Below are 21742 nucleotides of genomic sequence, written 5' to 3' on the forward strand. Positions count from 1 at the left end.
GAACCTTGTTTCAAAAGCTGCTGTTGAAGGCTCTTCAGGCTGAGCAGCACTGATGTGAGTTATGCCACGTGTGTGGCATGCATGCTGTAGCCATGCTTCTTCCCAGCCGCAGTACCTGTTCCTCTGCGTCCTCAGGAGGTGGGAGCTGTAAGCCCAGACTGCAGAGTTTGGTCCCTTTTGTTGGGGTCAGGCTTGGCAAAGGCAGGTAACACCTGGGCTGGAAAGAGAAAGTTATTACTGTTAAGCAAGCAGTGGCTCTACCAGAAATAGGTGAGAGAGGGAGGATATTGTCATCTTTTCAATATGACATTGAATAGGGGGACATATATAAAGGCTTGTTGGAGGAAGGTGCAGTTCAGAGCAATGCTGAACAAGGAGGACAAGTATGTTCTGCTCTAGACTGTCTTGTGTAGCATTAGTTAGCTATGACGACTGTCTGAATTGCAGAAATCAGCTTGCAGTTCATGCGTTAAGACTTAGTGGTGTTGGCCATATGACTTCCACGTATTACAGCACTGTAGAAGAGGGAGACTGCAGCTGATAATGGCACCTGTTGGTCCTTTGTCCCTTCTCCTAGAGTGGATGGAGTCTAGTGTGTGCAAGCTTGCACCCCCTTAGAGTCATGCTAGCTACCACAGCACTGTTGGGCATGAAAGGCCTTGAAGCATATATTTCTTCTCCAGGTGGAGGAGCAGTGAGCCAGAGAGGCTAGGTGACTTGCTGAGGTGGCACAGAAGACCTCATGGCCATGGTTTTGGGGTTTTGGTTTGGTTTTTTGATACCTGCACACCAATAGGAGTGTGGTGCCTGCATGGAGCACAGTGTAAGGAGCTGGGCCTTCTTGAGCAGCAGGGGCTTGCCTAGGAGGAAGAAAATACCTCATTCCAGAAAATACTTAATTTCCTCACCAGTATTTTCGTTGTAGGATAATTCATTATCAACTGGCATAAGGAAACCACAGGATCTGATGACTGGTCGGCAAGTACTTTCTTGTCTATGTAAATTAGAGGTGAAATGGAATACCGTTGATAATGTAGTGCTTTAAAAAGTGGAATGAGCCAAAGTACAAAGTGACATACTAATTTTGAAAGCCCTAGCTGACGTTAGCAATTTGCTCAACTTAATTCCCACCCCCACCGCCCCCGCCTCCCTGGCCCCGTTGATACATGACAATGTAATGGATGAGGCTATTCCATGCTGTGCCAAAGGGAACCAGTCTCTGTCAGCAGCCTTCCTTTCAACCCAAGGCAAACAAAGCTCAGTATTGCATTTGACCTATTGTATGCACAGGGTGGAAATCTTATTTCTGGAAGTTGATTACTTGTAGCAAAGCCGGCTCTGATAAGAGGAACAGTCACAGTGATGCTGCCTGCCTCCTAATGTTTGGCCAGCTGCAAGAACAAACGGGTCACCTAGATACGGTCATTACCTTCTGCTAGAGGGGTGGATTTTTCCTTTCTGGGTCTGAGTGTGGAAAGGAGGGGATGCTAATCTCTCTGGTTAGGCTCTCTTGTACCTTTCAGTGGTTACCCTCTTGCTTCTGAAACCATGGGGTGCTGAGCCTTCTCCAGCAGAGGTATATTTGGAGGGCATCAGGTAACAATTCCTGTTTCCCTCTGTATGTTGACCCTTTCCAAGCAACCTGTCAAAGCATTTAGTTTAACTGTTACTGCACGTACCTTCAGGACCTGCAATTCCAGACGGCTGGTGTCCTGCCAGAAAAGAAAAACAGACTTCACGTGGTAGTTTTCCTCTTACCTGCTTCTCATACTGTAGTGTGCATTAAAACCTGGTGTTCTTTCTCCTCCAAGATTGCTGTATCATACCTCCCTCTGTCCCTAGCTCCTGTCAGCTGACTGCACAAACAGTGGGGGCTGTTTGCTGGCAAACAGTACTCTCCTGGGGCTGATATCTGGCCTCACCTTTGCTGCTTTTTACTCCTAAGGAGGGGATAATCTGAGAAAAGCCTGATGCAAAGAAAAGGGTTTCCAAAATCAGGTCCTGTATCTGAAAACAACATGCTTCAGACGAAGTGGCTAAATGAGGCTAAGACTGGTTCCATAGTGGGCTGAAATTAAATGAGGCTGCTGTTCTGGACAGTCCTCGTCAGCTGGACACCTAGCCTGGGTGTCTAAAGCCTTTTTCCTGCACTGCAAGCGCTACATAGATTGTGGTTCTTGAGCCCCAGGGGGCTCAAGGAGAGGCTTGCTACCCTGAGTGACTAGTCAATGTGGCAATGTCCCTTTGCTTTAAAACTGGAATTTGTCCCTCCTGTGTTACACCCAACACCCTTGTAAAACTCTTATAAGACCGAGTTTTTGCTCTGTAAATCCTTCCAAGCCAGGTCTTATTTAAATCCAGCACTGATGCTGATTTTCAATGAAAACAGACTCGGGCTGAGGAATGTGCTGTTCTTAGCCCTGTAGTTGACTTGGTGGAAAATGCCTCCTTGATTTAACAGTAAAGTAAGATTTCACTGATTTAAAAAAAAATATATATTGGAGGAAGTTCTCAAATTCTGTAGTTTTGGGAGAGGTCTCTGCATCTGTTGCAGTCTAGAAGAAAACTGAAGGGTGTGAAGTCTGTACTTTGGAGCTGAGGGGAAGCTGGTTTCTTACATGGCGTCTCCTGTACACTTTCTAACCTGTGTAACAGGGTTTATAGTGCTTTGGAGAGCTGACTGGTGCCTGTTGACATCCTGCAGACACTTCAGTACTTGCTACATAAGGCATGCTTTTCTCCTATGACAAGTGCCTGTAGCCCTGCTTTTTAGAGATGTTGAACTCCATAAATGCCGTGTGCCCAGGTGAGGAAACTCACCTCTTTCCCAGCCCTGAGCTCAGCTGCAAGAAAATCTGCACGGTTTATGATCAGACATAACCCACGCTTGGAGCATATACGGTGTCTAAGTGGGGAACAACTTTACCCTTATATGAAATGTGGCTATTGCAGCATTGGCTCTGGCTCACTTGGCAGGCCTGTGTGGTAATTTCCCTGAAATACATTGCCTGTTCAGCTCCCTGAAAGCTGAAACAGCTCTCAAGGGTGACCGTGAGAGCTTCTCAGACTTGCAGGAACTGAAAGGCAGGAATTTTCCTAACCTGGTGGATATAGTCATGCAGCTATGGAAGAGGGCAGGTCTGATACCAGTGTGGGTGGTTCTAAATCAGTCACTTCTGCGTGAGTCCAGGCTGAAATCTGGGCTGGGTCAGCAGCAACTGTCTGGTGGCAAAGGGCATTCGCACATTGTATGCACTGGCAGCTTCCTTGTTACATGTTTTTTTTGCTCAGGTGGCTCTAGGAAGTACAGCTGTTTACATTTGGAGCTGAGGATTGTGAAATTTAGAATCATAGAATTATTGGGGTTGGAAAAGACCTTTAAGAGCAAGTCAGCTGTTAACTTTCTTTGAGAGTTTTGCAGCTTTGGAAAGTATTTTTGCTTGGAAGTAGGCTATTGTATTTCCATCTGGCTCTGACTGCTATGTGTTTCAGGAGCATGCTAAGGTATTTCCTGAAATACAAATACGGTGTCAGTAGAGACTGTGTGTACAGTGAAAGCCTCTGGGCAGGAAGGAGCTGGGGGACCAGGGAATGTGATGTGACAGGCTTGAGGCTGTTAAGCATGAGCAAATATCCTCAGAGAGGAAAAAGAGTAATTAAATGCCTTTTGTGGCAAGGGAGTTAGATCTCATCTGTGCCCAGGCTTTACCCTGGAGATCTTGCCCTGGAGATCCTCTTGGGGAGGAGGCCTGGGGCAGAGAGGAGTTGTGTTGGCAGCTAGTATGAAAGCTTTAGTTGAAGTCCTGGGGTCCCTGTTCCCGAGTCATGTAATCTCTTCTTCTGCACTTGCTGCCTGCATGGGATTTACTCCTGGACACGTGGCTGTGTGAGAGATCAGGGCTGGGCTTCGCTTCATCTTGCATTGCTGGGTCTGCAGACCTAGGCACTAAAGAGTGGCTCAGGAAACAGTGATTTCTAGTTGCTGTCACCTCTGCATTCCTTGGCTGCGACTAACACCCTTGTGCTGACTTTTGCTGTTCTGGCCTCCCTCCTGAATGGAAAGACTTTCTTTCAGTGGGCTTGGGTAAGAATGTTTTCAAGGTAGAACCAGACGCACAGACTGACTTGAATTAACAATCTGCTGTAGGCAGCGCTTAACCTTGTAAGAAATTATTATTCAAATGGTGTTGTACAATTTTAAGCAAGACTTCTTGCTTGCTGGCTGGACAAGCAAGAACAAAGCTATTGGTGCAGAAGTGGCTTGTGATAAAACCCGTTTCATTCACATGTGGGAAAAGGCTTACTGGTCCCTTTTCTGCCGTGTGCTTCTTCCCAGACAAGAAGATTGTGGTATTAATATTTCTGGTCTGAACAGTTGTTACTATGGTAAACAGATGTTCAAGCAGGTGTCATGGGAAGTTTTTGATCTGAAGTAGCAGTGGTTGGTAAACTGCTTGCTGCTGCTTCCTCTTGTGTGTTGCAGGCCTTGGCTAACAGCTTGTAGCAGCTAGGAGTGTAACTTGTTTGCATTCAGAGTGGGTCTGTGGGCTAGCACACAGCTGGAGCTAAAGAAGTAGTAAACTTCAAGACTTACTGCTTTTCTCATGCTCCTAGCCCTCTGGCTTTAGGAAGAGGAAAGCCCCTGCAGCTGGCTGGTGCTAGATTGGGCTGACGCTGGTGGTGTGTGCACCTTGCTTCTCCCCAGGCAGCTGACTTCTTGACTGAGCCTGCCCCTTGGCTTGCCTGAAGTGAGCTTTTGCTTGCTGTCTACCTGGAATACCTAGACAAGGGCCATGGCCCCCAGTGGCGTGCAGCGAGACTTCTGGGAGGACTTGAAGAGCTCTTGGGTGCTTTCACAGCCTGCTTTCCAGTGGGGGCTCCCCATGTGGGTAAGTCCGTACCTTAACAATGATATCCGTGCCTGGGCCCTGGGACATGATGGGCTGGTTCTGTCATCAAAGCCAGTGCCCTTGTACTGCAGTCCTTGCAGACCCAGTAAAGTGCTGTGATAAGGAGCACTACAGCCTAAGGTCATGATTTTAGTTTATACCAAATGGGGTGAAAAGTACTGCACTGCTTATGCCTTTCCCTCACGGAGCTAATGATTAACATATCAATTAGGTATGAGAAAAAACAAGATGTGTATGCTTAAGATAAAGGCAGACTGTACGTGAAATAACAAGGCATTGTAGTATTTTTTTAAAAACAAAGTGGGAGTTATTTGCACTGGATTGTGCAGGCTGGTACTGTGTGATTACAGGGAGTGCTGCCATGTTCAGGGTAAGCATGATTCATTGTGATCTACCTCTTTTAAGGCTGATTAGAAGACGGGAGGGTCTGCTAAGCTTACACTCTCTCCCATCCTGTTTTAGAAAAAACAATGGAAACATCAAAACGAGCCTAAAACTAAGTGCTGCATAGTGCCTCTGAGGGAAATTACCTTTGTTTCTCTGCTCTATCAGACCACCAGTCCCAAAGTGCGTGGGCTTCTGCTCATAGTGGCAAGGACCCTGGCATGCCATAGGAGATCTTTGGTGTGAATGACCTTGGACAAAAGAGAAGCACAAAGCAGCTAATGAAGTCCCCCATAAGGCTCTCCACAGCAAAGTGGGTGCCTTCTGGCTTGGAGGCATTCAGGCTTGTGACAAGAAGTGTAAAAAACAAGCCGTTCCCTTAGTATTTTGAGTTGAGTTTTGTTGGCAAAGCTATTCCAGTAGAGAACCTGATCTTTGTTAATGAAAAAATGCTGTTTTTTTAGTGAATTGGGAAGACATTGGTGGCTTGCATCAGTAATGTGCTGTGCAAGGCTTTCTGTGAAAACGATTTTAAGAGGTTTGAGTAAGGTGCTTAGGGTTTTGTTACGCCGTCTCTTACTGTGCTGTTTACAGGGGAACATTTGCATTTAAAGTAGCGCTAATGCATAGACTGGGAAGAGTGAATAAAGGTGCTACTACGTACTTTGAATTTCCTTGGGTACTTCAGTCGCTGTGTTTGTGTTAGTATTTTGAAGCTGGTGTTTGGTTGCACAGTGTCCAAGATGAGATTGGTATAGGATGTCTCTAGCTGAATGGGAGGCTTGGCTGGGAAGAGTTTATGTAACTTTCCTTTGAACTGTTCTTTACCCTGTGCACTTTGGTAGCTGTAAGTGAATTCCTGACCGGCCTTCACCTGTTCTGCTGTTGTTCTCTCCTGTATAAGCCCCACACCCAAATGACCAGAAAAAGCTTTCCAGCATTAATGCTGTATGGCTGTTTCTCTGGCAATTTGTCTGGTGACAGTGACAGAGATACAACTTTCCGAAGCATTGATGAAGCTTCAAAGAAAGTGATCATTAAACTCAAACTGTAAAGGAAGACTGTAAAAAAAAGTTGTTTTTATTTAGAGTATTGCCCAGATACTCTCTTAGTCTGGAAACTTCCAGTGGCAGCTGTATTTCCTCTCAGACTGCAGCAGCAAACACCAGCTCCTGTGGGCTGGCGGTGGCAAGAGAGCTGCCCTCTGGAGTGAGACTCTTGCTTTTGCTGGGAGAGGAACTGTGCAGTGGAAGGCAGTGACTTCTCAAATGTGTATTTCAAATGGTTGTCTTTGGGGCTTGCCTTGAACTGGGAAGGTGAATGGGTTTGGTAAAGTACCATAACCCCCTGCATGGGGAAAAACACAGGTTTTTTCTCAGAGTTTCTGCAGAAAGGTACTTGTGCCACAATGTGATGCTGGTTTAAATGACTTCCAGCTTTTAGCAGAAGAGAGTAAAAGGACATTGTCCCTTTCCAGTGCTGTTTCACTGTTCCTAACAGAAAGGCACGCCTTCCAAAACCCATGGTGAGTCCCAGAAAGGTCTTGATGTGGCTGTTGTCCCTTCTTCTGTCCCAGTCTTGCCCTGAATTGTTTAGCGTGCAGTTGTGCCTGTGTATCAGCCAGGTCAGTGCAGACCTTTCTAGCACAAGCTGCCAGCAGCAGTGCCATGCAGGCAGCTGAGGGTGCTGGCTGGCAGGGGAGGAGTGATGCCCACTGCTGCTGTGACCCACTTGTGCTGAGACACAGCATCCGATGCAAGCCAGCTGAGTGGCTGTGGAGTGAAAGTGCCAATCTCCCACTGTACAGGCCCAAATTTGGAAAAGCAGTTTTGTTTAATATTTCAGCAAGTGTTTCATAATAGCACTTTATACATGCTTTGAATATGCTTTGTCAGTGTGTCCTCAGCACTTGGCTGTAGTTTGAAACTTCTAATGGATTAATCATAAATACCTCAGGCAAACTCTTCATGTATGCCTGGAGTCATGGACAGTTTATTATAAATTGCACAGGGCAGCATCCTTCTCAAGTCTGCTTTGGGGTGTGGAAGGTTATACGAACCCATCCTCAAGCGGAGTATGCACTTAGACTCAATTTCACTGACTTCTTTGCAAGTTGCTGACTAACTAGCAAAATGCTTTACTGGTTTGCATGCTATGATGGAGGACTTGTCAATAGTGTATCATTTGATGGGTTGTATCTTCTGTAGGCTCAAGTATTGCTCCTTGGTAGCTTTGCGCTGAGCTACTAAAAAGCAACATTGCTTTAACTCTAGCAGTAAAAGGTAGTGGTGGTAGAGCTCTTCCCTGGTTGGCGCCTTGGCTGCTGCTACAGATACAGCCACCTTCAACCAGGTTGAAGATGGGCTTGACCGGAGTAGCTGAAACTAATAACTGCCCTCCAGCCCATGGTTTATGTTGCAGGGACATGGCCTCATCTGGTCAGCAGATGCATGCTGGAGGCTGGCCAGAGCAGCTGGCTAGCAAGGTCTACCTGTGCTCTGTTTGAAGTGCCATACCTTAGTGCTCGGAGAAGGTACCCACTATCAGGCCAGGTACTGTCAGACTGAGCTCAGTCCATCTCAGCTGCTCCAGCAAGAGAGCTGAGTGTATGCGAGGCACCCCCAAAGCAGCATAACCTTATCCACCGGAGCTATCCACCAGATTTAGGAGTGTCATATGCTGCAGAGCTTTTTCTGGGGCAGGGAAGGGTGTCAGGTTCCCCTGGGTTTCGCTCAGTCTGAAGCTGCAAGGACTCTGCTCTGGAGCGAGTTCTGTGGTATCTGTTCTTGCTGGTGTTTTCCAGAGGTCAGAGTCGCCCTGCTGCCTCCAGACCACCAGGAACAAGTGCCTGCCAAAACATCCTCCCAGCCCCCTTCTGCTGTGCAGATCTGGTTGTCTCAGGGCATTGTGGCCCCCTCAGTTCTGGGTATGGCAATGCCCTGGCAGCAGCAATCCAGCTGTCCATGGCTTCGAAGCAGGACAGCTTGGCACCTGGCAGCCAGTTAGAAACAAGAGCTGCCTCAAGGCTCCAGCACAGGGAGCTGGTTTGGAAGTTTCCCGAGCAGCCACGGGCAAAGCACTCTGGGCTGTTCACTCTGAGGGATGGCAGGAGCTGGTGAGCATCCTCTCCCAGGTGAACGTGGGCAGGAGAGCATGGCTGGTACCCCACTCTGGTGAGGAGCCCTTGGCGATCTCTGGCTGTTTTATGTGCACTCTGCCCTGCCAAATAACTGCATGTCATCATCTTATACAGGACTCTTGGAGCATTTAGTATGTGTTTTGCCTTCATTTGTTATAACAGGACCTTCTCAGAGGAAACAAAGCCACCAAAGACCTGTTTGTTCAGAGCTCCTGGATCCACCAGGGAGAAAAAGCCCTAAGGTTTTTCCCAGCCTGAAACACGACAGTGCCTCCTTCAGTCCTTGCAAGCTGAACTTGTTCTGTACAGCTCTGTCCTGCCGCTCTCCTTCCTGAACGGCTCAGCTGTATGACTGGGTTTGCAAAAAGGCATCGTGTGGTGCCAGGGCTCACTTCTCACTAGGGCTTGATGTGTTGAGCCAGAAAGAAGGGCAGCTCTGTGTGCTGCTGGGAAGAATGTTGCCTAGCTGAGGAGGGTAAATGGATCAAGTGTCGGGGTGTCCAGCTGTTCCCAGCAGTGCCAGTTGAGGAAGGAAAGTAAAACAGTGCGGGCAGCTCTGCTAAGCCAGCTTCTCCCCTGGATGGCAGGGCACGGTTCTCTCCTTTCCTGCTTCTGAGCAGTCAGTGGCTGCTATAGCCCAGTGCTCCAGGGACCTGACCAGCTGCTTGATGACAGCTTGCACTGCACGGTGGTGTACAGGAACAAGCAGACTTGGGTCACCTCACCAGGGAGAACAGGCAGTGAATAAAGAGGTACAGACATAATGCTGTATGAGGCCAAACACAAGTCTTTTATGCTTTTGAACGTGAAGCCTTTGTAAGTCTTCCATGCATGGTTTTGAGTGCAAGTTTGGGGCTGTGGGCAGGTAACAGGGAAGGGCCTGACCAAAGTCCTGTCAGGCTTGGGACAGGTTCCCCCTTTGGATGGGATGGGTCTGTGGTCCACTCTTTCAAAGGGATGAAACAGACTCTTGGGTTGCAGGAGGCGGCCAGGGTTCTGGGCTTACAAGTCATTCACCTTGTTCTGCACTCCTTGCTGGTATGGCAGAGCTGCAGCCTCCCCCACTGCTGCAGCACTGACAACAGCCCACAGGGGCCCCACCGGCCGCTTTCCAGCCCTCATTAATTTGGGATAATTATCAGATGTCATTAGCAGGGGTGTCCGCCTGCCAGTGCCCCCCAGCCCTGGCACCAGCACCTGCAGCTTTGTTCTCTTTTTTTTTTGTTATTTTTTTGGGGGGTGGGTGGTGGGGGAATGCCCAGCCCAGGAAGGTTTTGGTGTCTTGATAGAGCTCGGAGCAGGCATGCCTCAGAGAGGAGGGAATTGCCTTCTCCAAACCACTCCCAGGATGATGTTTGCCTGACATCGTGCTGGAGAAGGTGCTGAGCCCCGCTCTGTGCATGGGAGCCAGGTTTCCATCGGATACAGGTCTGCTCCTACCTGGAGGTGCCTGCTTTAGCTCTGCAGGGGCAGGCCAGGCCAGCAGCTCCTGGGAGAGGAGAGCATGGGAAACCTCTCCTGCTCCAGCACAGCCTGTCACAGCACTGCAGCATGCTGCCACCTCCTTCTGGGGCTGTCTGGAGAAGAGATGTGCTTCAGCCCTGACGTTCCTGGAGCAAGGGCACTACACGTGTGACTGCGTGCTCACAGGCAGCTGCAAGGCCTCGGAGGGAAGGATGGATAGCTGTCCTTTGCTAGTGCCTTGCAGTGGCTCCTCTGGAGCTGGGCTGTGCCTGCAGAGCAGATGCCTCCTCTCGTTATACCTGTTGGTGAGAGGGAGGCTGCATGAGGCTGGGCTACAGGCTGTACCTGAGGGCAGATATTTGCAGGGGGTTACTGGGTTATTTCTCTCTCTGCCCTACCCTGATGGTGGCAGGATTTTGGTATCATGTAAACCAGAGCACATTATCTTCCACTCATCGCTCTTGAGAGAATTGAAGCGGTGAAGGAGGGCAGCGACACACTTTTCTGAGCACAAAGCAAGCCCATGGGAGGACCAGGTTGATGACGTGAGCCGTCTCCTGCCTGTCAACACCACATGTTCAGCCACTTGACTTAAAGCACTAGCTGCCTGCCTGGGTCAGACTCTTGCGTGAGGGCCCATTTCCCACACAGACCCTAGAAAACATTAAGGAGGGTCACCTGCCTGCCTTCAAAAGTGCTGCACTCCTCAACATGATAGCCCAGGCTCAGTGAGGAGGAACCAAAGTAAACTGCTCCTCTGTCCCTGACGGGTTTCAGGGGCTGGCAGAAAGAGCAGGCAGCACACTGGCCTCGGGCAGGAGACCCTGGGAGAGCTCCATCCAAACCTGGGGCTCCCTCCTGTGCTTTCAGCCAGCAGGCAATGTGCACTAAATCCCAACAGCCTGCTCTGCTGGGGGCCTCTGGGCAGCTCAGGAGGGGCAGAGCCTAAATGGCTTCTGTGCATGAGGTGATACCCCAAGCACTTGGGGGTGTGATCCAGGCATCCACCCCTCGGCAGGTGAAGTGCCTGAGGACTGCCGCCTCCTAGACTGGTAAGAGCTGGCTGTGTCTCTGGTGCTGAGCAGACAGAGCTGGAAGTCCCCTAGCATGCAAGATGGACACAAAGCTGGAGCAAGGACTGATTCCTGCCCTGACTTCCTAGGGGAGGAGGCAGTTATGTGTGTGATAGAGCTAAAGCAGTGTCAGGGAACAGCTAGTTATTAAAGCAAGCTGACTTAGTGGTGCCAGTCTAAACAGACAACAGCCAGACAAACTGCAAGTGCATTTGTAGCTACGGAAGCTGTCATCTCCTGGAAAACTCTGCCCTGGGTGTCTATCCAGCCTCTCCTGCCTGTGGCCCAGCCAGACCTAGCAGCAGGCAGGTTCTTGTCATCTTCACTATGCTAAAACTGTGTTTTTTGATTGTGCATGGAAGTGCCAAAGCAAGAAGCCTACCCACTTGTTTTCCAAGTCAGCTTGCTGCTGATTTGGAGCCTGGTGGATGTGGGTACTGTCAGTGTTCCTTGATCTCAGCTGAAGGCTGAGAGAAGGAGGCTCTGAAGGCGATGCATCCCAGCTCTGCCACAGCTGCCTCCTGCCCACTCTCCTCTCAGCGGCCAGGTGGCTTTATAATCAGGTAGGCCCATCAGCCATAGCTGATCCCTGCTGTTTCCATGGGGCCTGCTGCCTGGGAAGAGCAAGCTCTTCCTAGCACTGAGAAGTGCTGGCTGGTGCAAAAGCATCCTCTGTCCAGTGCCCAGAATGCAGAGCAAGCTTTCTCCAGCCTTGAGGGCAGGAGGGACACTGCTCTGCCACTGAACTCCTCCCCATGGCCATTCAGCCATTTGCACACAAGTAGCTGAATCTTACCTTGAGACCACCTCCTGCCTGCCAGACCTTTGTCCTGCTGTAGGTGGCAAGGCTTTGCACCAGACTTAACCACAGGACACTGCTGAGCATATCGGCAAAGCTGCTGGTGGCTCTGTGAGAACACATTTAAGAAAGGGCAGAAAATGCCAGAGACAGAAGAGGGGACAAAAAAGAACCAGCAGAGGGCTGGAGGAGCAGGAGGCATTTTGGGTGTTCACTGCAACCCGTGGAGGACTATGGAGCCAGGTGGGTGTTTCTAGGACCCGTGTTAGAGGAGCCTTTCCTGGCAGGGACCCTACACTGGAGCCCAGGGGCTGTGCCTGTGTTGGAGCTCAGGCCAGCCACAGCCCCCAGCAGCACCTGGTCTGGTGCAGGGCAGCTGCTCCCACTGGTCATGGCAGTGTGCCGAGAGCCTTGAGCTGCCTTCTCCATCGCCAGGTACCTAACGATCCCTCCAAAGATTAATGGTGCCCAAGCACAGATTGCGTGGCAGGGCACCATGGGCTCTGCCAGGGCTGCAGGGAAGCCACCCCAGCCCTGCTGGCATGCACCATCACACAGCTCACCTCTCCCAGGATGTAGCAGAGGGGAGGAGCTGCTGTGCACAGGCCACGGGACCCACTCTCCATCCCTATGTGCAGTGAGGTGGAGGAGGCAGGAGGGAGAGTGGCGGGTTAGTGTTTGTCTTTGTTCCCCACTACCCAAATCTATTTTAATCGGTGACAAATTAGTTTAGTTTTTCTCAAGTTGAGCCCATTTTTGTCAGTGATGGTATTAGGTGAGCAATCTTCCCATCTATGAGATTTCTTACCCTCTTTTTCCCATCTTGCCCTGCTGAGGAGGAGCAGGGAGTGAGTGGCTGGGTGGAAGTTTGGCCCCTTAGCCACGTCTGACCCACCACTCCCTCCCCAGCACCCCAGGTGCCATGCAGGGTCCTCTCCAGCACTGCTGCCTGGGCTGGGTACCTCCCAGGACAGGCAGCTGTGTTGGGCCTGGAAGGGCACTGGCTTCAGCTGGGGCACGGTGGGCACCATGCTGCAGGGACCTCCCAGTGGCTGGGGGCTGTGGCAGGGAGGGTTAGGCACAGTGCTCACCAGAGGGCAGCTCGCCGGGAGCAGATGCTTTACAGGCTGAGCCCATTTCCTTACTCAGTAACTGTATGTGACATGGCAGAAGCCTGGTTCTGGCTGACATGCACTGGCTGCTTGTGTCAAGATTGTAAGGTTGCACGGTCCCACCAGTCTGGGCCCAGCTGCGGAAGGAAGCAGGTCCCCTGGGGGACCTTTTGCATCTGAGGGGTACTGCAGCAATGGGAGGGGTCAGCGGGTCCTTGCAGGATGCTGCTGTGGTGATGAAATTGTGGCTGGAGGGGCTGCAGCACCCAGCATGAGGAGCTCAGCGCCTCCCCTCCTGCAGGTGCTTCCTAGTGCACCAGCTTCTCTCCAGCAAGCGTGGGCTGCCCAAACTGAGGACTGGGGTGCGGAGGGGCACTCCAGCTGTACTGAGGCAGCAGATGTGGCTGGCTGCTGTGGGCATTGCTGTGCTGCTCTCTGACTGACCGAGCTCTCCTGTCCCCACAGTGTATGTCGTGGAGGAGCGGCGGAGGGATGACACGGGGGAGAGTGCCTGCCTGACGGCATGCTGGACTGCACTCTGCTGCTGCTGCCTCTGGGACATGCTGACCTGACTCCACTGCAGCTGCCTCCCATACCTCTCACTGAGTGCTATGCAGGCTCCCCACTCCTGTCTCGACTTCCTTCTGTTACTGTAATCAACACTCTGCTTTGCACAGCCAAGAGTTCCTGTCTGTCAGTCCTAGCGCCTTGTTGGGGTGGGGGGTGTGCTCCTTTATTTTAGTAAAGGAAAAATCCCTTTTTAACATTTCTAAGACTTTTGTTGTAATTTTGAAGAATGTGCTAGTGGTGTATTTCAGCCAAAGGCATTCTGATGAAATGTATATTTATCAGTTGAAATTTTCCTAGTCCTAGAAATGGAGACATACGCAATAATTAAAGCCAACAGTTGATTTTCTTTGCTAGGTCCTGACTGTTTCAATAAATCTGTCCCATAGAGGGTGTGCTTCCCTCGTCGCTGTCTGTTCTCAGCCTCCCACAAGCCTGGACTCTGTGGCAGCAATGATGGACTTTGTTTCAAGCAACTTTGCTGCATAAGTTTTTGCCTCGACCCCTCACTGGGGCTGGGGCTGGTATTGTTTGGCCTTGCTGTTACCAGCATCTGGGGGATTTTCTGCCAGCAACCTGGTGCACAAGTTGTGGAAGTGAAGTGAAATGAGCAGGGGTGGAGCACCCATGTCTGCCACCACTCACTCTCTAGTCCCACATGGGGCAGCTCAGTTGGTTTTTCATCCCCCTGCTTACTCACAGGTGGACATGCAAGTCCCCTTCTGGGACCAGGGGCCTCTCCAGCAGTTCCTGGGATGGCAGAGTTGGGGGGGAGGGGGGGGCCACATGCTGAGCTGCTGCATGTGCACAGCCACAGCTTTTGTGGAAGGACTGATACCACTCAGGGATTTTGAGCAGTGATCCATCATCCAGCTGCTGCAGTGTATGAGCTTGCAGGGCAGTAAATTAATGAGTAAGAAGAAACAAGGCCACAGATTAATTTAGTTTCAAGTTACAGCTGAAGCTGTTTCATAGCACAGCCTACCCAGAAAAGGGATAAAAAGCTTTAATCTGCATAGAAGTGGAGAAACCTGCTGCTGGTCACCAGCTGCCCAGTGCCCTGGTTAGCTGCTGTTCTCCCCGCCTCATGATCAAAACCAGTCCTGGTGGACTGACACACATTGGCATTGTTTATTGCCCAAAGATCACCAAGAGAATCTTGGACCTTTTTGCAGCAGGGTGCTCGCCACTCCTCAGTTTCCAGCCTCCCTGAAAGGCACCAGAATGAAGAGTGGCCCAAGCTCAGCTAAATGAGGGTTGTGCTCATTGGGACCCTAAGGCTGTGCCTCTGCTGCAGCACCTCTGCTTCCTTGCTCCTGCAGGGGCCTGGGTCTGGCATCCAGGCCTGGCGGACCGAAGGTAGGGAGAGGGCTTAGCTGCAAACCGCATGGCAGTGCCACAGCTGCCATGCTGTGAGGCTTCCTTAGGCCTCACAAGGCACCTTGCTGGGTTCCTATGCACTTTTTTGTCTGGGAGTTTCCCCGAGTGAGCACAATGCCTCCTGTGGTGCAGCCTGGCCCCTCTGTGCCCCTCTACTTGGGTCTCAGAAACTCAGTTTTGTGGCTCGTCTGAGGCATTACGATCTGTTTTAGGTTATTTAGGTAGTTAATGAGGGCCCCTGGCAGCAGCCTGGCCCCAGGAGCCTTCAAGCCCCTTGCTTGAAGCCCTGTAAGTTCCATTGAGTAGGGAAGGAGACCAGGCTGGTGCACTGTGAGCACAAAGCACAGGGTGGCACTGGCCCTCCATGAGCTCACTGCTGCACTGGGGCTCTGCCAGGCCCATCTGTACAAGGAGGGAACCAGGGCCCATCACCACCTGTCACAGACCTGGAAGTGCCTGTGACTCCCAGCCCTGCTCCACCCTGCCTGCCTCTTTTCCCCCACCACAGTTTTGCCAGCCCCACTCCAGCAGAACAAGGCAGCAAGCCTTCCCCAGTGCTGAGTGGTGCAACTTCTTTCCAGAAGGCAAGGTCTATGGCTGCTTTAAAGTGAAAAAGGATTCCCTGAAGGGCACTCATCCCAAATCGTACCGCTGCCTCCTTTCTCTGTCAGATTCCTAAGGGGAGAGCAGCTGCTGCAAGGGAGCAGGCAGAGGAAATGAGCTAAGGCTTTGCAGCAGAGTTTTATTGGAACTGCCACAGAACAGAGCTTGTGCAGCCAGGCGGCAGCAAGCAGCACGCAGGCAGAGCTGCCCATAAACCACCCAGCAGGCACAGGGACAGGCTACTGTGCCCTCCGGGCCATCAGCATTTCGCGAATGTTATCTTCTGCTTCCTTTACACTCCGCTCCAGGTACGACTTCTTCTGCTGCAAGACAGAAAGCAAGAGGAGAGTTAAGGTCCACCTTGGCAATGACAGCACGTGCCAGAGTGCTGGGGCCAAGAGCTTCCCAGGGCGGCGCTGCAGGCAGCCAGCTGCCGAGGGCACACACAACTCTACGGGCTTCCTGAAGCAAGGACAGCCATTATTCATTTCCAGAGGCATCCTGGAAGCATTAATATTTAGCCTGGGCAACATTTACATAGACTGAATTTTGTTCCCTCTGAAACCTCCTCAGAGCTACTGGGGCTGTTGCAACAGCAGAGCTGCAAAAAGTGCGACATATTAACCATAGGAAGGAAGGAAATAATATCAGATCCCGCAATACGTGGAGCCCAGAGAGGAATTAATTTGCTGAGGCCTCGTCATAGACACAACAGCAAAATCCTTTCACACTTTGGTAAAAAAGGCTCTATTTACCAGCTGGACCACTTTTCTAAACCCAGACCCTCCTTTCTATCAGAAATTCCCTGGCATCATCACCAAATACATGTGTTTCCTTAATCATCTTTAATTACGCTAGGCTTGGCAGGGAAGCAGCCCAAAGCTGTGCATCCCAAGATAGGAATTCAGCATGCAGCGTTTTTTCCTGCTAGTCTGGGTGCTCCTAGGTGACTGGAAAAACCAGCACTTGGCTCTTTTGACTATTTTTTCTGGGTTTCCAAACAACAGACACAACAGTCTCTGGTAGACACCAGGCTGGCAGAAGGCGTTGCTGTGTGTGTGCAGCCCTTGCTGCTGGGTGCAGACCTCCTTTGGCGGCAGCAGGGAGAGCACCAGGGAGAGCACTGTCCAAATGCATTTCATTATGGGTTGGGGGGGACCCTCGGGGAGGCTCCCCAGAGCTCTCCATATGGAGAGCCCTTGGGGGCAGATGCGAGGCTCCATGGGTAGTACCTGTTACATGCTAGTTTGGGGATTGTTGTAGTTACAAGGTCCTCTTCTCAGCAAAGCCTGCTGGGGACAGCTGCAGCACACTGCTCCCACACCGAGCACCTTCCCAGGCCTGGGGAGCTCTATAGAGCTTGTTTTCCAGGCCAAGCTACGTTCCAATAAGCATTGGCAGGTTTATTATTTAAATTACGGGAGTCTGGGCCTCATCCTAAAGCATCCTATCCTTTTTAGACTCCACCAAAGGCCACCTCAGCCACAGGCAGAGGTGCCCAGTATGCCACAAATGACCTCTGAAGCCCATCAAAACCAAGGACAGTTAAAGGAGGACAGCAGAGGTCCTCAGTATTGCTCAACCATGCAGGGGAGGTGGAGGAAAGAGTAAAAACAGACTGCTCTGGGGTCCTCGCCCAGCTGCTAGCTGGTTGGAGCACAGCAGCACCCACGGGCACAGGCTGCAGTAAAAGCATGCACTGGCCTCCACCAAGCAGCACCTTCCTGCTATGGGGAGCAGGCTGATGGGGCTTGTACGTGAGCCAGAGGACACAGCCACTGCCAGCTGTCTGCAGGCAAGAACTGTGAAGCTGATGCTCCCCTGACAGCCTCTCCCTGACTCCTGCAAGCCCACAGGGAGCTGCAACCACTAACCCTGAAGGAAAATTCATTAGCACATGGTACAGTCCTGCTGCCATCACTTCCCACCAGCCCCCTTGCAGCAGACCTGTGCTGACACTTCTGTACACTCAGCTGAAATGCCCATGCCCTGAGGACATCTCCTCCAGCCCTGTTTCTAGATATCAAAGGGCTTTTATTTAAACAGTAAAGGTTGTTAGCAACAGCTAGGGCCGTGGGTACAGTAAAGAGTTCCTTGTGCCTCTCATGCAGTCCCCAAGCACATGGATCCCTCTTGCTTACAAGAGCTGCTTTTGAGGAAACCACTGGGAGAGGAGGTGCAGCGTGGGTTCCTGCTGCCAACAACTTGCTGACGCACAAGCAGGACTTCTGCCACTGCTGTGCTGCACTCACACTGCCTGGACAGACACTGAGGGATTTCACATCTAAGGAACTGAATGCAAAGGCTGCAAGGGGAGACAGGTCCTAGAAAACCTGCGTGGGTCCAAGCTCCACCACGTTCTACCGATTTAGAGAAGAATGGCATCAGCAGAGCTGGCTTTATATATTCATTTACTACTAAAACTTTTTTTTTTTTTAATGCAATTAGTCTATGAAACAGTTCTGGCTTTCTGTCCTCCCCACTCCCTCTGGTGCCCATCAAGCAGCAAGAGACATTTCCAGAAGCAGCTCTGGAAGGTTGGCCCCAGCAGTGACCTCAGGAGAGCCAAGCAGCCCTGCCACCACACAGGGAAGCCTCCATGTGCAGCCAGGAGCTGGCGGGCAACAAACAATGGCTCTGTTCTCCTAACACAGTGGGATTTCAAATGTCCCCTGTTAGGAAGCCACACTGGTGATCATTTGGCCCTGACAGTGCAGGAGCATTCATGGCTGTACAGCCCACACAGATCCCCGCCACCCATTCCTGCGCAGTGGCATTATCTACCCTCCCCAGGGGAGCAGGGGTGCTGGAGCTACACAGTTCATGGCAAAGGGACATGGTTTAATGCCATTTCTTTACTTAAGCATCACCTGCAGTCCCAGGCAGGTAAGGATTCATGGAATTTTTATCTCCCTCTCCTTGGTTATGTAGTTCTTGGGGCCAGAAGATCTGGGCTAGCCCTGACACTTTTACTCCTTCCTCCCAAAAGTAGCCTCCAGGGAGACTCCTCCCTGGGCTCAGGGTGATCCTTGAGCATCGAGGGAAACCCTGGACCCACAGCTGGGGGGCTGCAAACTTCCCGAGCTCTCCCGCAGGCCAGCAGCAGGCAGTGCCAGAGCCAGCCCAGCAGCTGGCTCCCACTCTAACTAACTGCCTGAATCAAGGGGGAGCAAGGAGCACACAGTCACGGCATTTTCCAAGACACATGGCAGAAGCAAGGGGTTCCTTCCTGAGGAGCTGTGGCCTGGTTTCTGCTTTAGTAATCACAGGAGAAAAAAGCAGGAGCTTGCATGCAAACCCCTCCTCACCGCAATTACTGGGGTCTAGACAGGAAACTGTCTCTCCCTCGTTCACCTTCCCAGGGAGCAGTGCTGTGAGCAAGCTGGCTGACATATGCACTGCCTAGTTGCATCAGCTCTCTGAGAGCCCAGAGACCGCCTGACAGCACAGCTCTTAAGTCACCCTGGAGGCTGTTCCGGTCCAGCCAGATCTGCCAGGCTGCTGGTACCTGCTCCCTGTGGGAGGAACACTACCGCAGCCTCCCAAACCCCACCTCCAAACTTTCCTGAACTGCACGCTTTCATTTGCATTTGATGTTGATTTGCAGCCCTAGTTAACCCTATATTCTGGGCCAGGCCATGGCTTCTAGGTTTTAGCTCATCATCCAATAAGTTGCATATATTTTCCTGCAAAGGTGTGTTCACCACTGCAAGTGTTAGTTTAATTCTCTGTTGCCTGTGCCAAAGCAAGTGCAGCTAGCAGCAAATTTACAGTACAGTGCCAGAACTGTACTGCTGGTTTTGGTCCTTCATGAAATCAAAGGCTGCTGCTCTCTGCAGCCTCTAATATTATTTTTACACCAGTAGCTCCAGTGCTGGCCAGTCAAAAGACAGGACGTGGCAGCACACTGGCCCTGCACGGCAAGCCGCTTGACTTCAGAGGCTCCACAACCTATGAGTTGCAGATTCAGAGCTCCTACCTGCTCCCCACACCAGCGGTGCTGTACACTGCCCCCACCTACCCACCCGCCCCTGGGTGCCTCCATTCAGACAAGGTGGTTACGCAAACCAGTGAGAGACACCACTGCCTGAGTCATGGAGTCTCAGGGTAGGACTGAGAAAGATTTGCTCTGGGAAGGCGATGGGGTGAAGTTGACACACACCACTCAGCTCCCAGAAAAGTACAAACTCATGGCTTACAAACAGAGCCATGCTCTGCAGTGAAGCCAGGCAGTGCCTTGAGGTGCTGGCATCTCCCCAAGCAGTTACGCAAAGAGCGTGGCAAGGCAGTAAAGGAGGAAACACAGACAGGCACAGCAGGAAGAGGCTGGTTTGTCAGCTGATGGCTCTGGCTGCAGCAAGGGGCTGATTCTCCCTCCTGGTTCACCGCTGCCACATCAACTTGCTAGAAATTTATCTACCACACTGCAAAATACACCTCTTGAGTGTTACTGAAACTTACTTAAGAGGCGCAGCTTCTGAAGGCCTGCTCAGCAAGGGCACTGTGCACACGCACCCCCACCAGCCTCCGCTGCCCTGTGGCTTTCAGAGGTTTCAGAAATGCAGCTTTGTTCCCATGACCCACACACAGCAACTCCCACGTGGAGGAATGACCTGAGGTTGCAGGTCCCATCAGCACCTGAGAAGCGAGAAGCCTGTCCACCGCAGCAGCAAGGAAGGGGAGCCCGAGGCTGCCAGCATGTGGGAAGGTAGAGGATTTGCAACTACAGATTTCCAGTCAGGCAGCACACTGCACACCAGCTGCCCTGCCCCAGCACAGGACAAGGTCTTGCACACTCACTTGTCCCCACCACAGTTCTCATCCAACCCCTTATTTGCAGTGACAGCTCTTCAGTTCCCCCTCCTGCCCTGCTCTGTCCCCACGCAGGAAAGGTCCTGCCTCCTGCACTGAGACATGAGACCAGCACATGGCTACTGCGACAGGCTAGCAAGGTCTGGGCCACATGCAGAACAGCTGATAGGGTGCAAAACTGCAGAAGATGCCCCCAAAAAGCCAGCACAGTCAATGCCTCTCAGCCTGTAGTTCTGTAATTCCTTTAAGCTAATACCGTTGCCAACAACAGTCACCTTCCCTAGCCAGGAAGGGCTGCAACAGCAAAACAAACCACAGCCCTGATGATCCATCTGAAAACTAGCGCAAAAGGAAGTGTTCTCACCCAAATCTGCTTTCTGGAAGTAGGTTTGCCATGTTAAAGGTTTGCCATGTTAAAGACACCAAGATGGAGGGTGAGAAGAGATGGCCATGAACTCTTCTTCAGGCAGCAGAGCCAATCCCACCAGCTGGACCTCCTAGCACCTACCAGCAGCTGTGAGGCTCTCCTGCACCTGACCACAGACGGGCACCATCAGCCTGGCCTTTACTCTTCCCTTCCAGTTCCCAGGAGCTTTCCCCACTTTCAAGCCTTCCTGCAGCCCTCCTAAATCAGGTATGTGGGGTGAGGTGAGGAGCTAACCTGTGGGGGTTTCAGTACAGCTATGCAGAGTAAAAGCGCAGTCTCCCATGTGATCAGAGATGCAGCCAAAAACAGGACTGGCGGCTCATGCAGCCCCATCCAACAGGCAATGCAGGCCAATCTCCCAGGAATCCTTCCCAGGAGGAAGAGCAGCTGTGCAGCTGACAGCCCTGTGGAAGGAGCCGCATGGGCTGGCAGGAAGGACTGCCAGCCCCAATCCTGCCCACAAGGAGGGCAGGGCAGCTGCCTTGCACAGCCCACAGACCCAGCAAGGACAGCAGGCTGCAGTGCCCACTGCCAACACACTCCACTCTCCAGCAGCAGCTCTGGGCAGCTGCTGCCAGCTCCAGTTGCCTCTTCTCATCACCTGAGTACAAAGCACAAGCTCTTGGAAGTACCAGCTTGACTGGCCCCAGCCAGAGGCTATGTACAGCAGCGTCCATAAGCCATCCCTCACTGTTCATGGCTCTTCCTTGCATTTTGCTTGCTGTCACGGCCAACACTTGCTCTCTGACCAGCTCCACACTATTTGCTTTTGGCACCAGCTGTGGAAATACTAGATTTAATGCAAATATAATTACAGTTCACACCCCAAAGAAGAAAAGGACTTGTGGTTAACAGAGGTGGCCCATGGCCTTTTGACACGGTGGGAAATCACCTCCTGCTTGAGCCTCCCACCTCTGTTCCCACTGCATCACGCTGCTACTGAGTACTTCACTGGAGAAGCAGATGACGCACCAGACCTTACATTCCTAGCAGATTAAAGAGCCAGCATTCACAGATTCCACAGCAAGAAAAAAAACGTATTAATCAGCTCCTCTCAGATGGGCTTTTGATG

The 21742-nt window shown here is 51.5% G+C and overlaps 2 protein-coding genes across 7 annotated transcripts in view; one reads left to right on the forward strand and one right to left on the reverse strand.

Moving 5' to 3' along the window:
* The window catches only part of CYSTM1 (cysteine rich transmembrane module containing 1), a 30937-nt gene extending 17098 nt beyond the window's left edge, over window positions 1–13839 (forward strand). For all 6 annotated transcript variants that reach the window (XM_040602640.1, XM_040602638.1, XM_040602637.1 and 3 more), the window contains one exon: window positions 13347–13839. In XM_040602640.1, coding sequence (XP_040458574.1) covers window positions 13347–13453 — 107 coding nt within the window. In that variant the 3' untranslated portion in view covers window positions 13454–13839. The remainder of the gene's footprint in view (window positions 1–13346) is intronic.
* Window positions 13840–15550: 1711 nt separating this feature from the next.
* PFDN1 (prefoldin subunit 1) overlaps window positions 15551–21742 on the reverse strand; it is a 32550-nt gene continuing 26358 nt past the window's right edge. Inside the window, exon 4 of the mRNA XM_040602643.1 lies at window positions 15551–15754. Coding sequence (XP_040458577.1) covers window positions 15671–15754 — 84 coding nt within the window. The 3' untranslated portion in view covers window positions 15551–15670. The remainder of the gene's footprint in view (window positions 15755–21742) is intronic.

This window comes from Falco naumanni, chromosome 8 (genome assembly GCF_017639655.2).
Source record: "Falco naumanni isolate bFalNau1 chromosome 8, bFalNau1.pat, whole genome shotgun sequence".
Taxonomy (NCBI): domain Eukaryota; kingdom Metazoa; phylum Chordata; class Aves; order Falconiformes; family Falconidae; genus Falco; species Falco naumanni.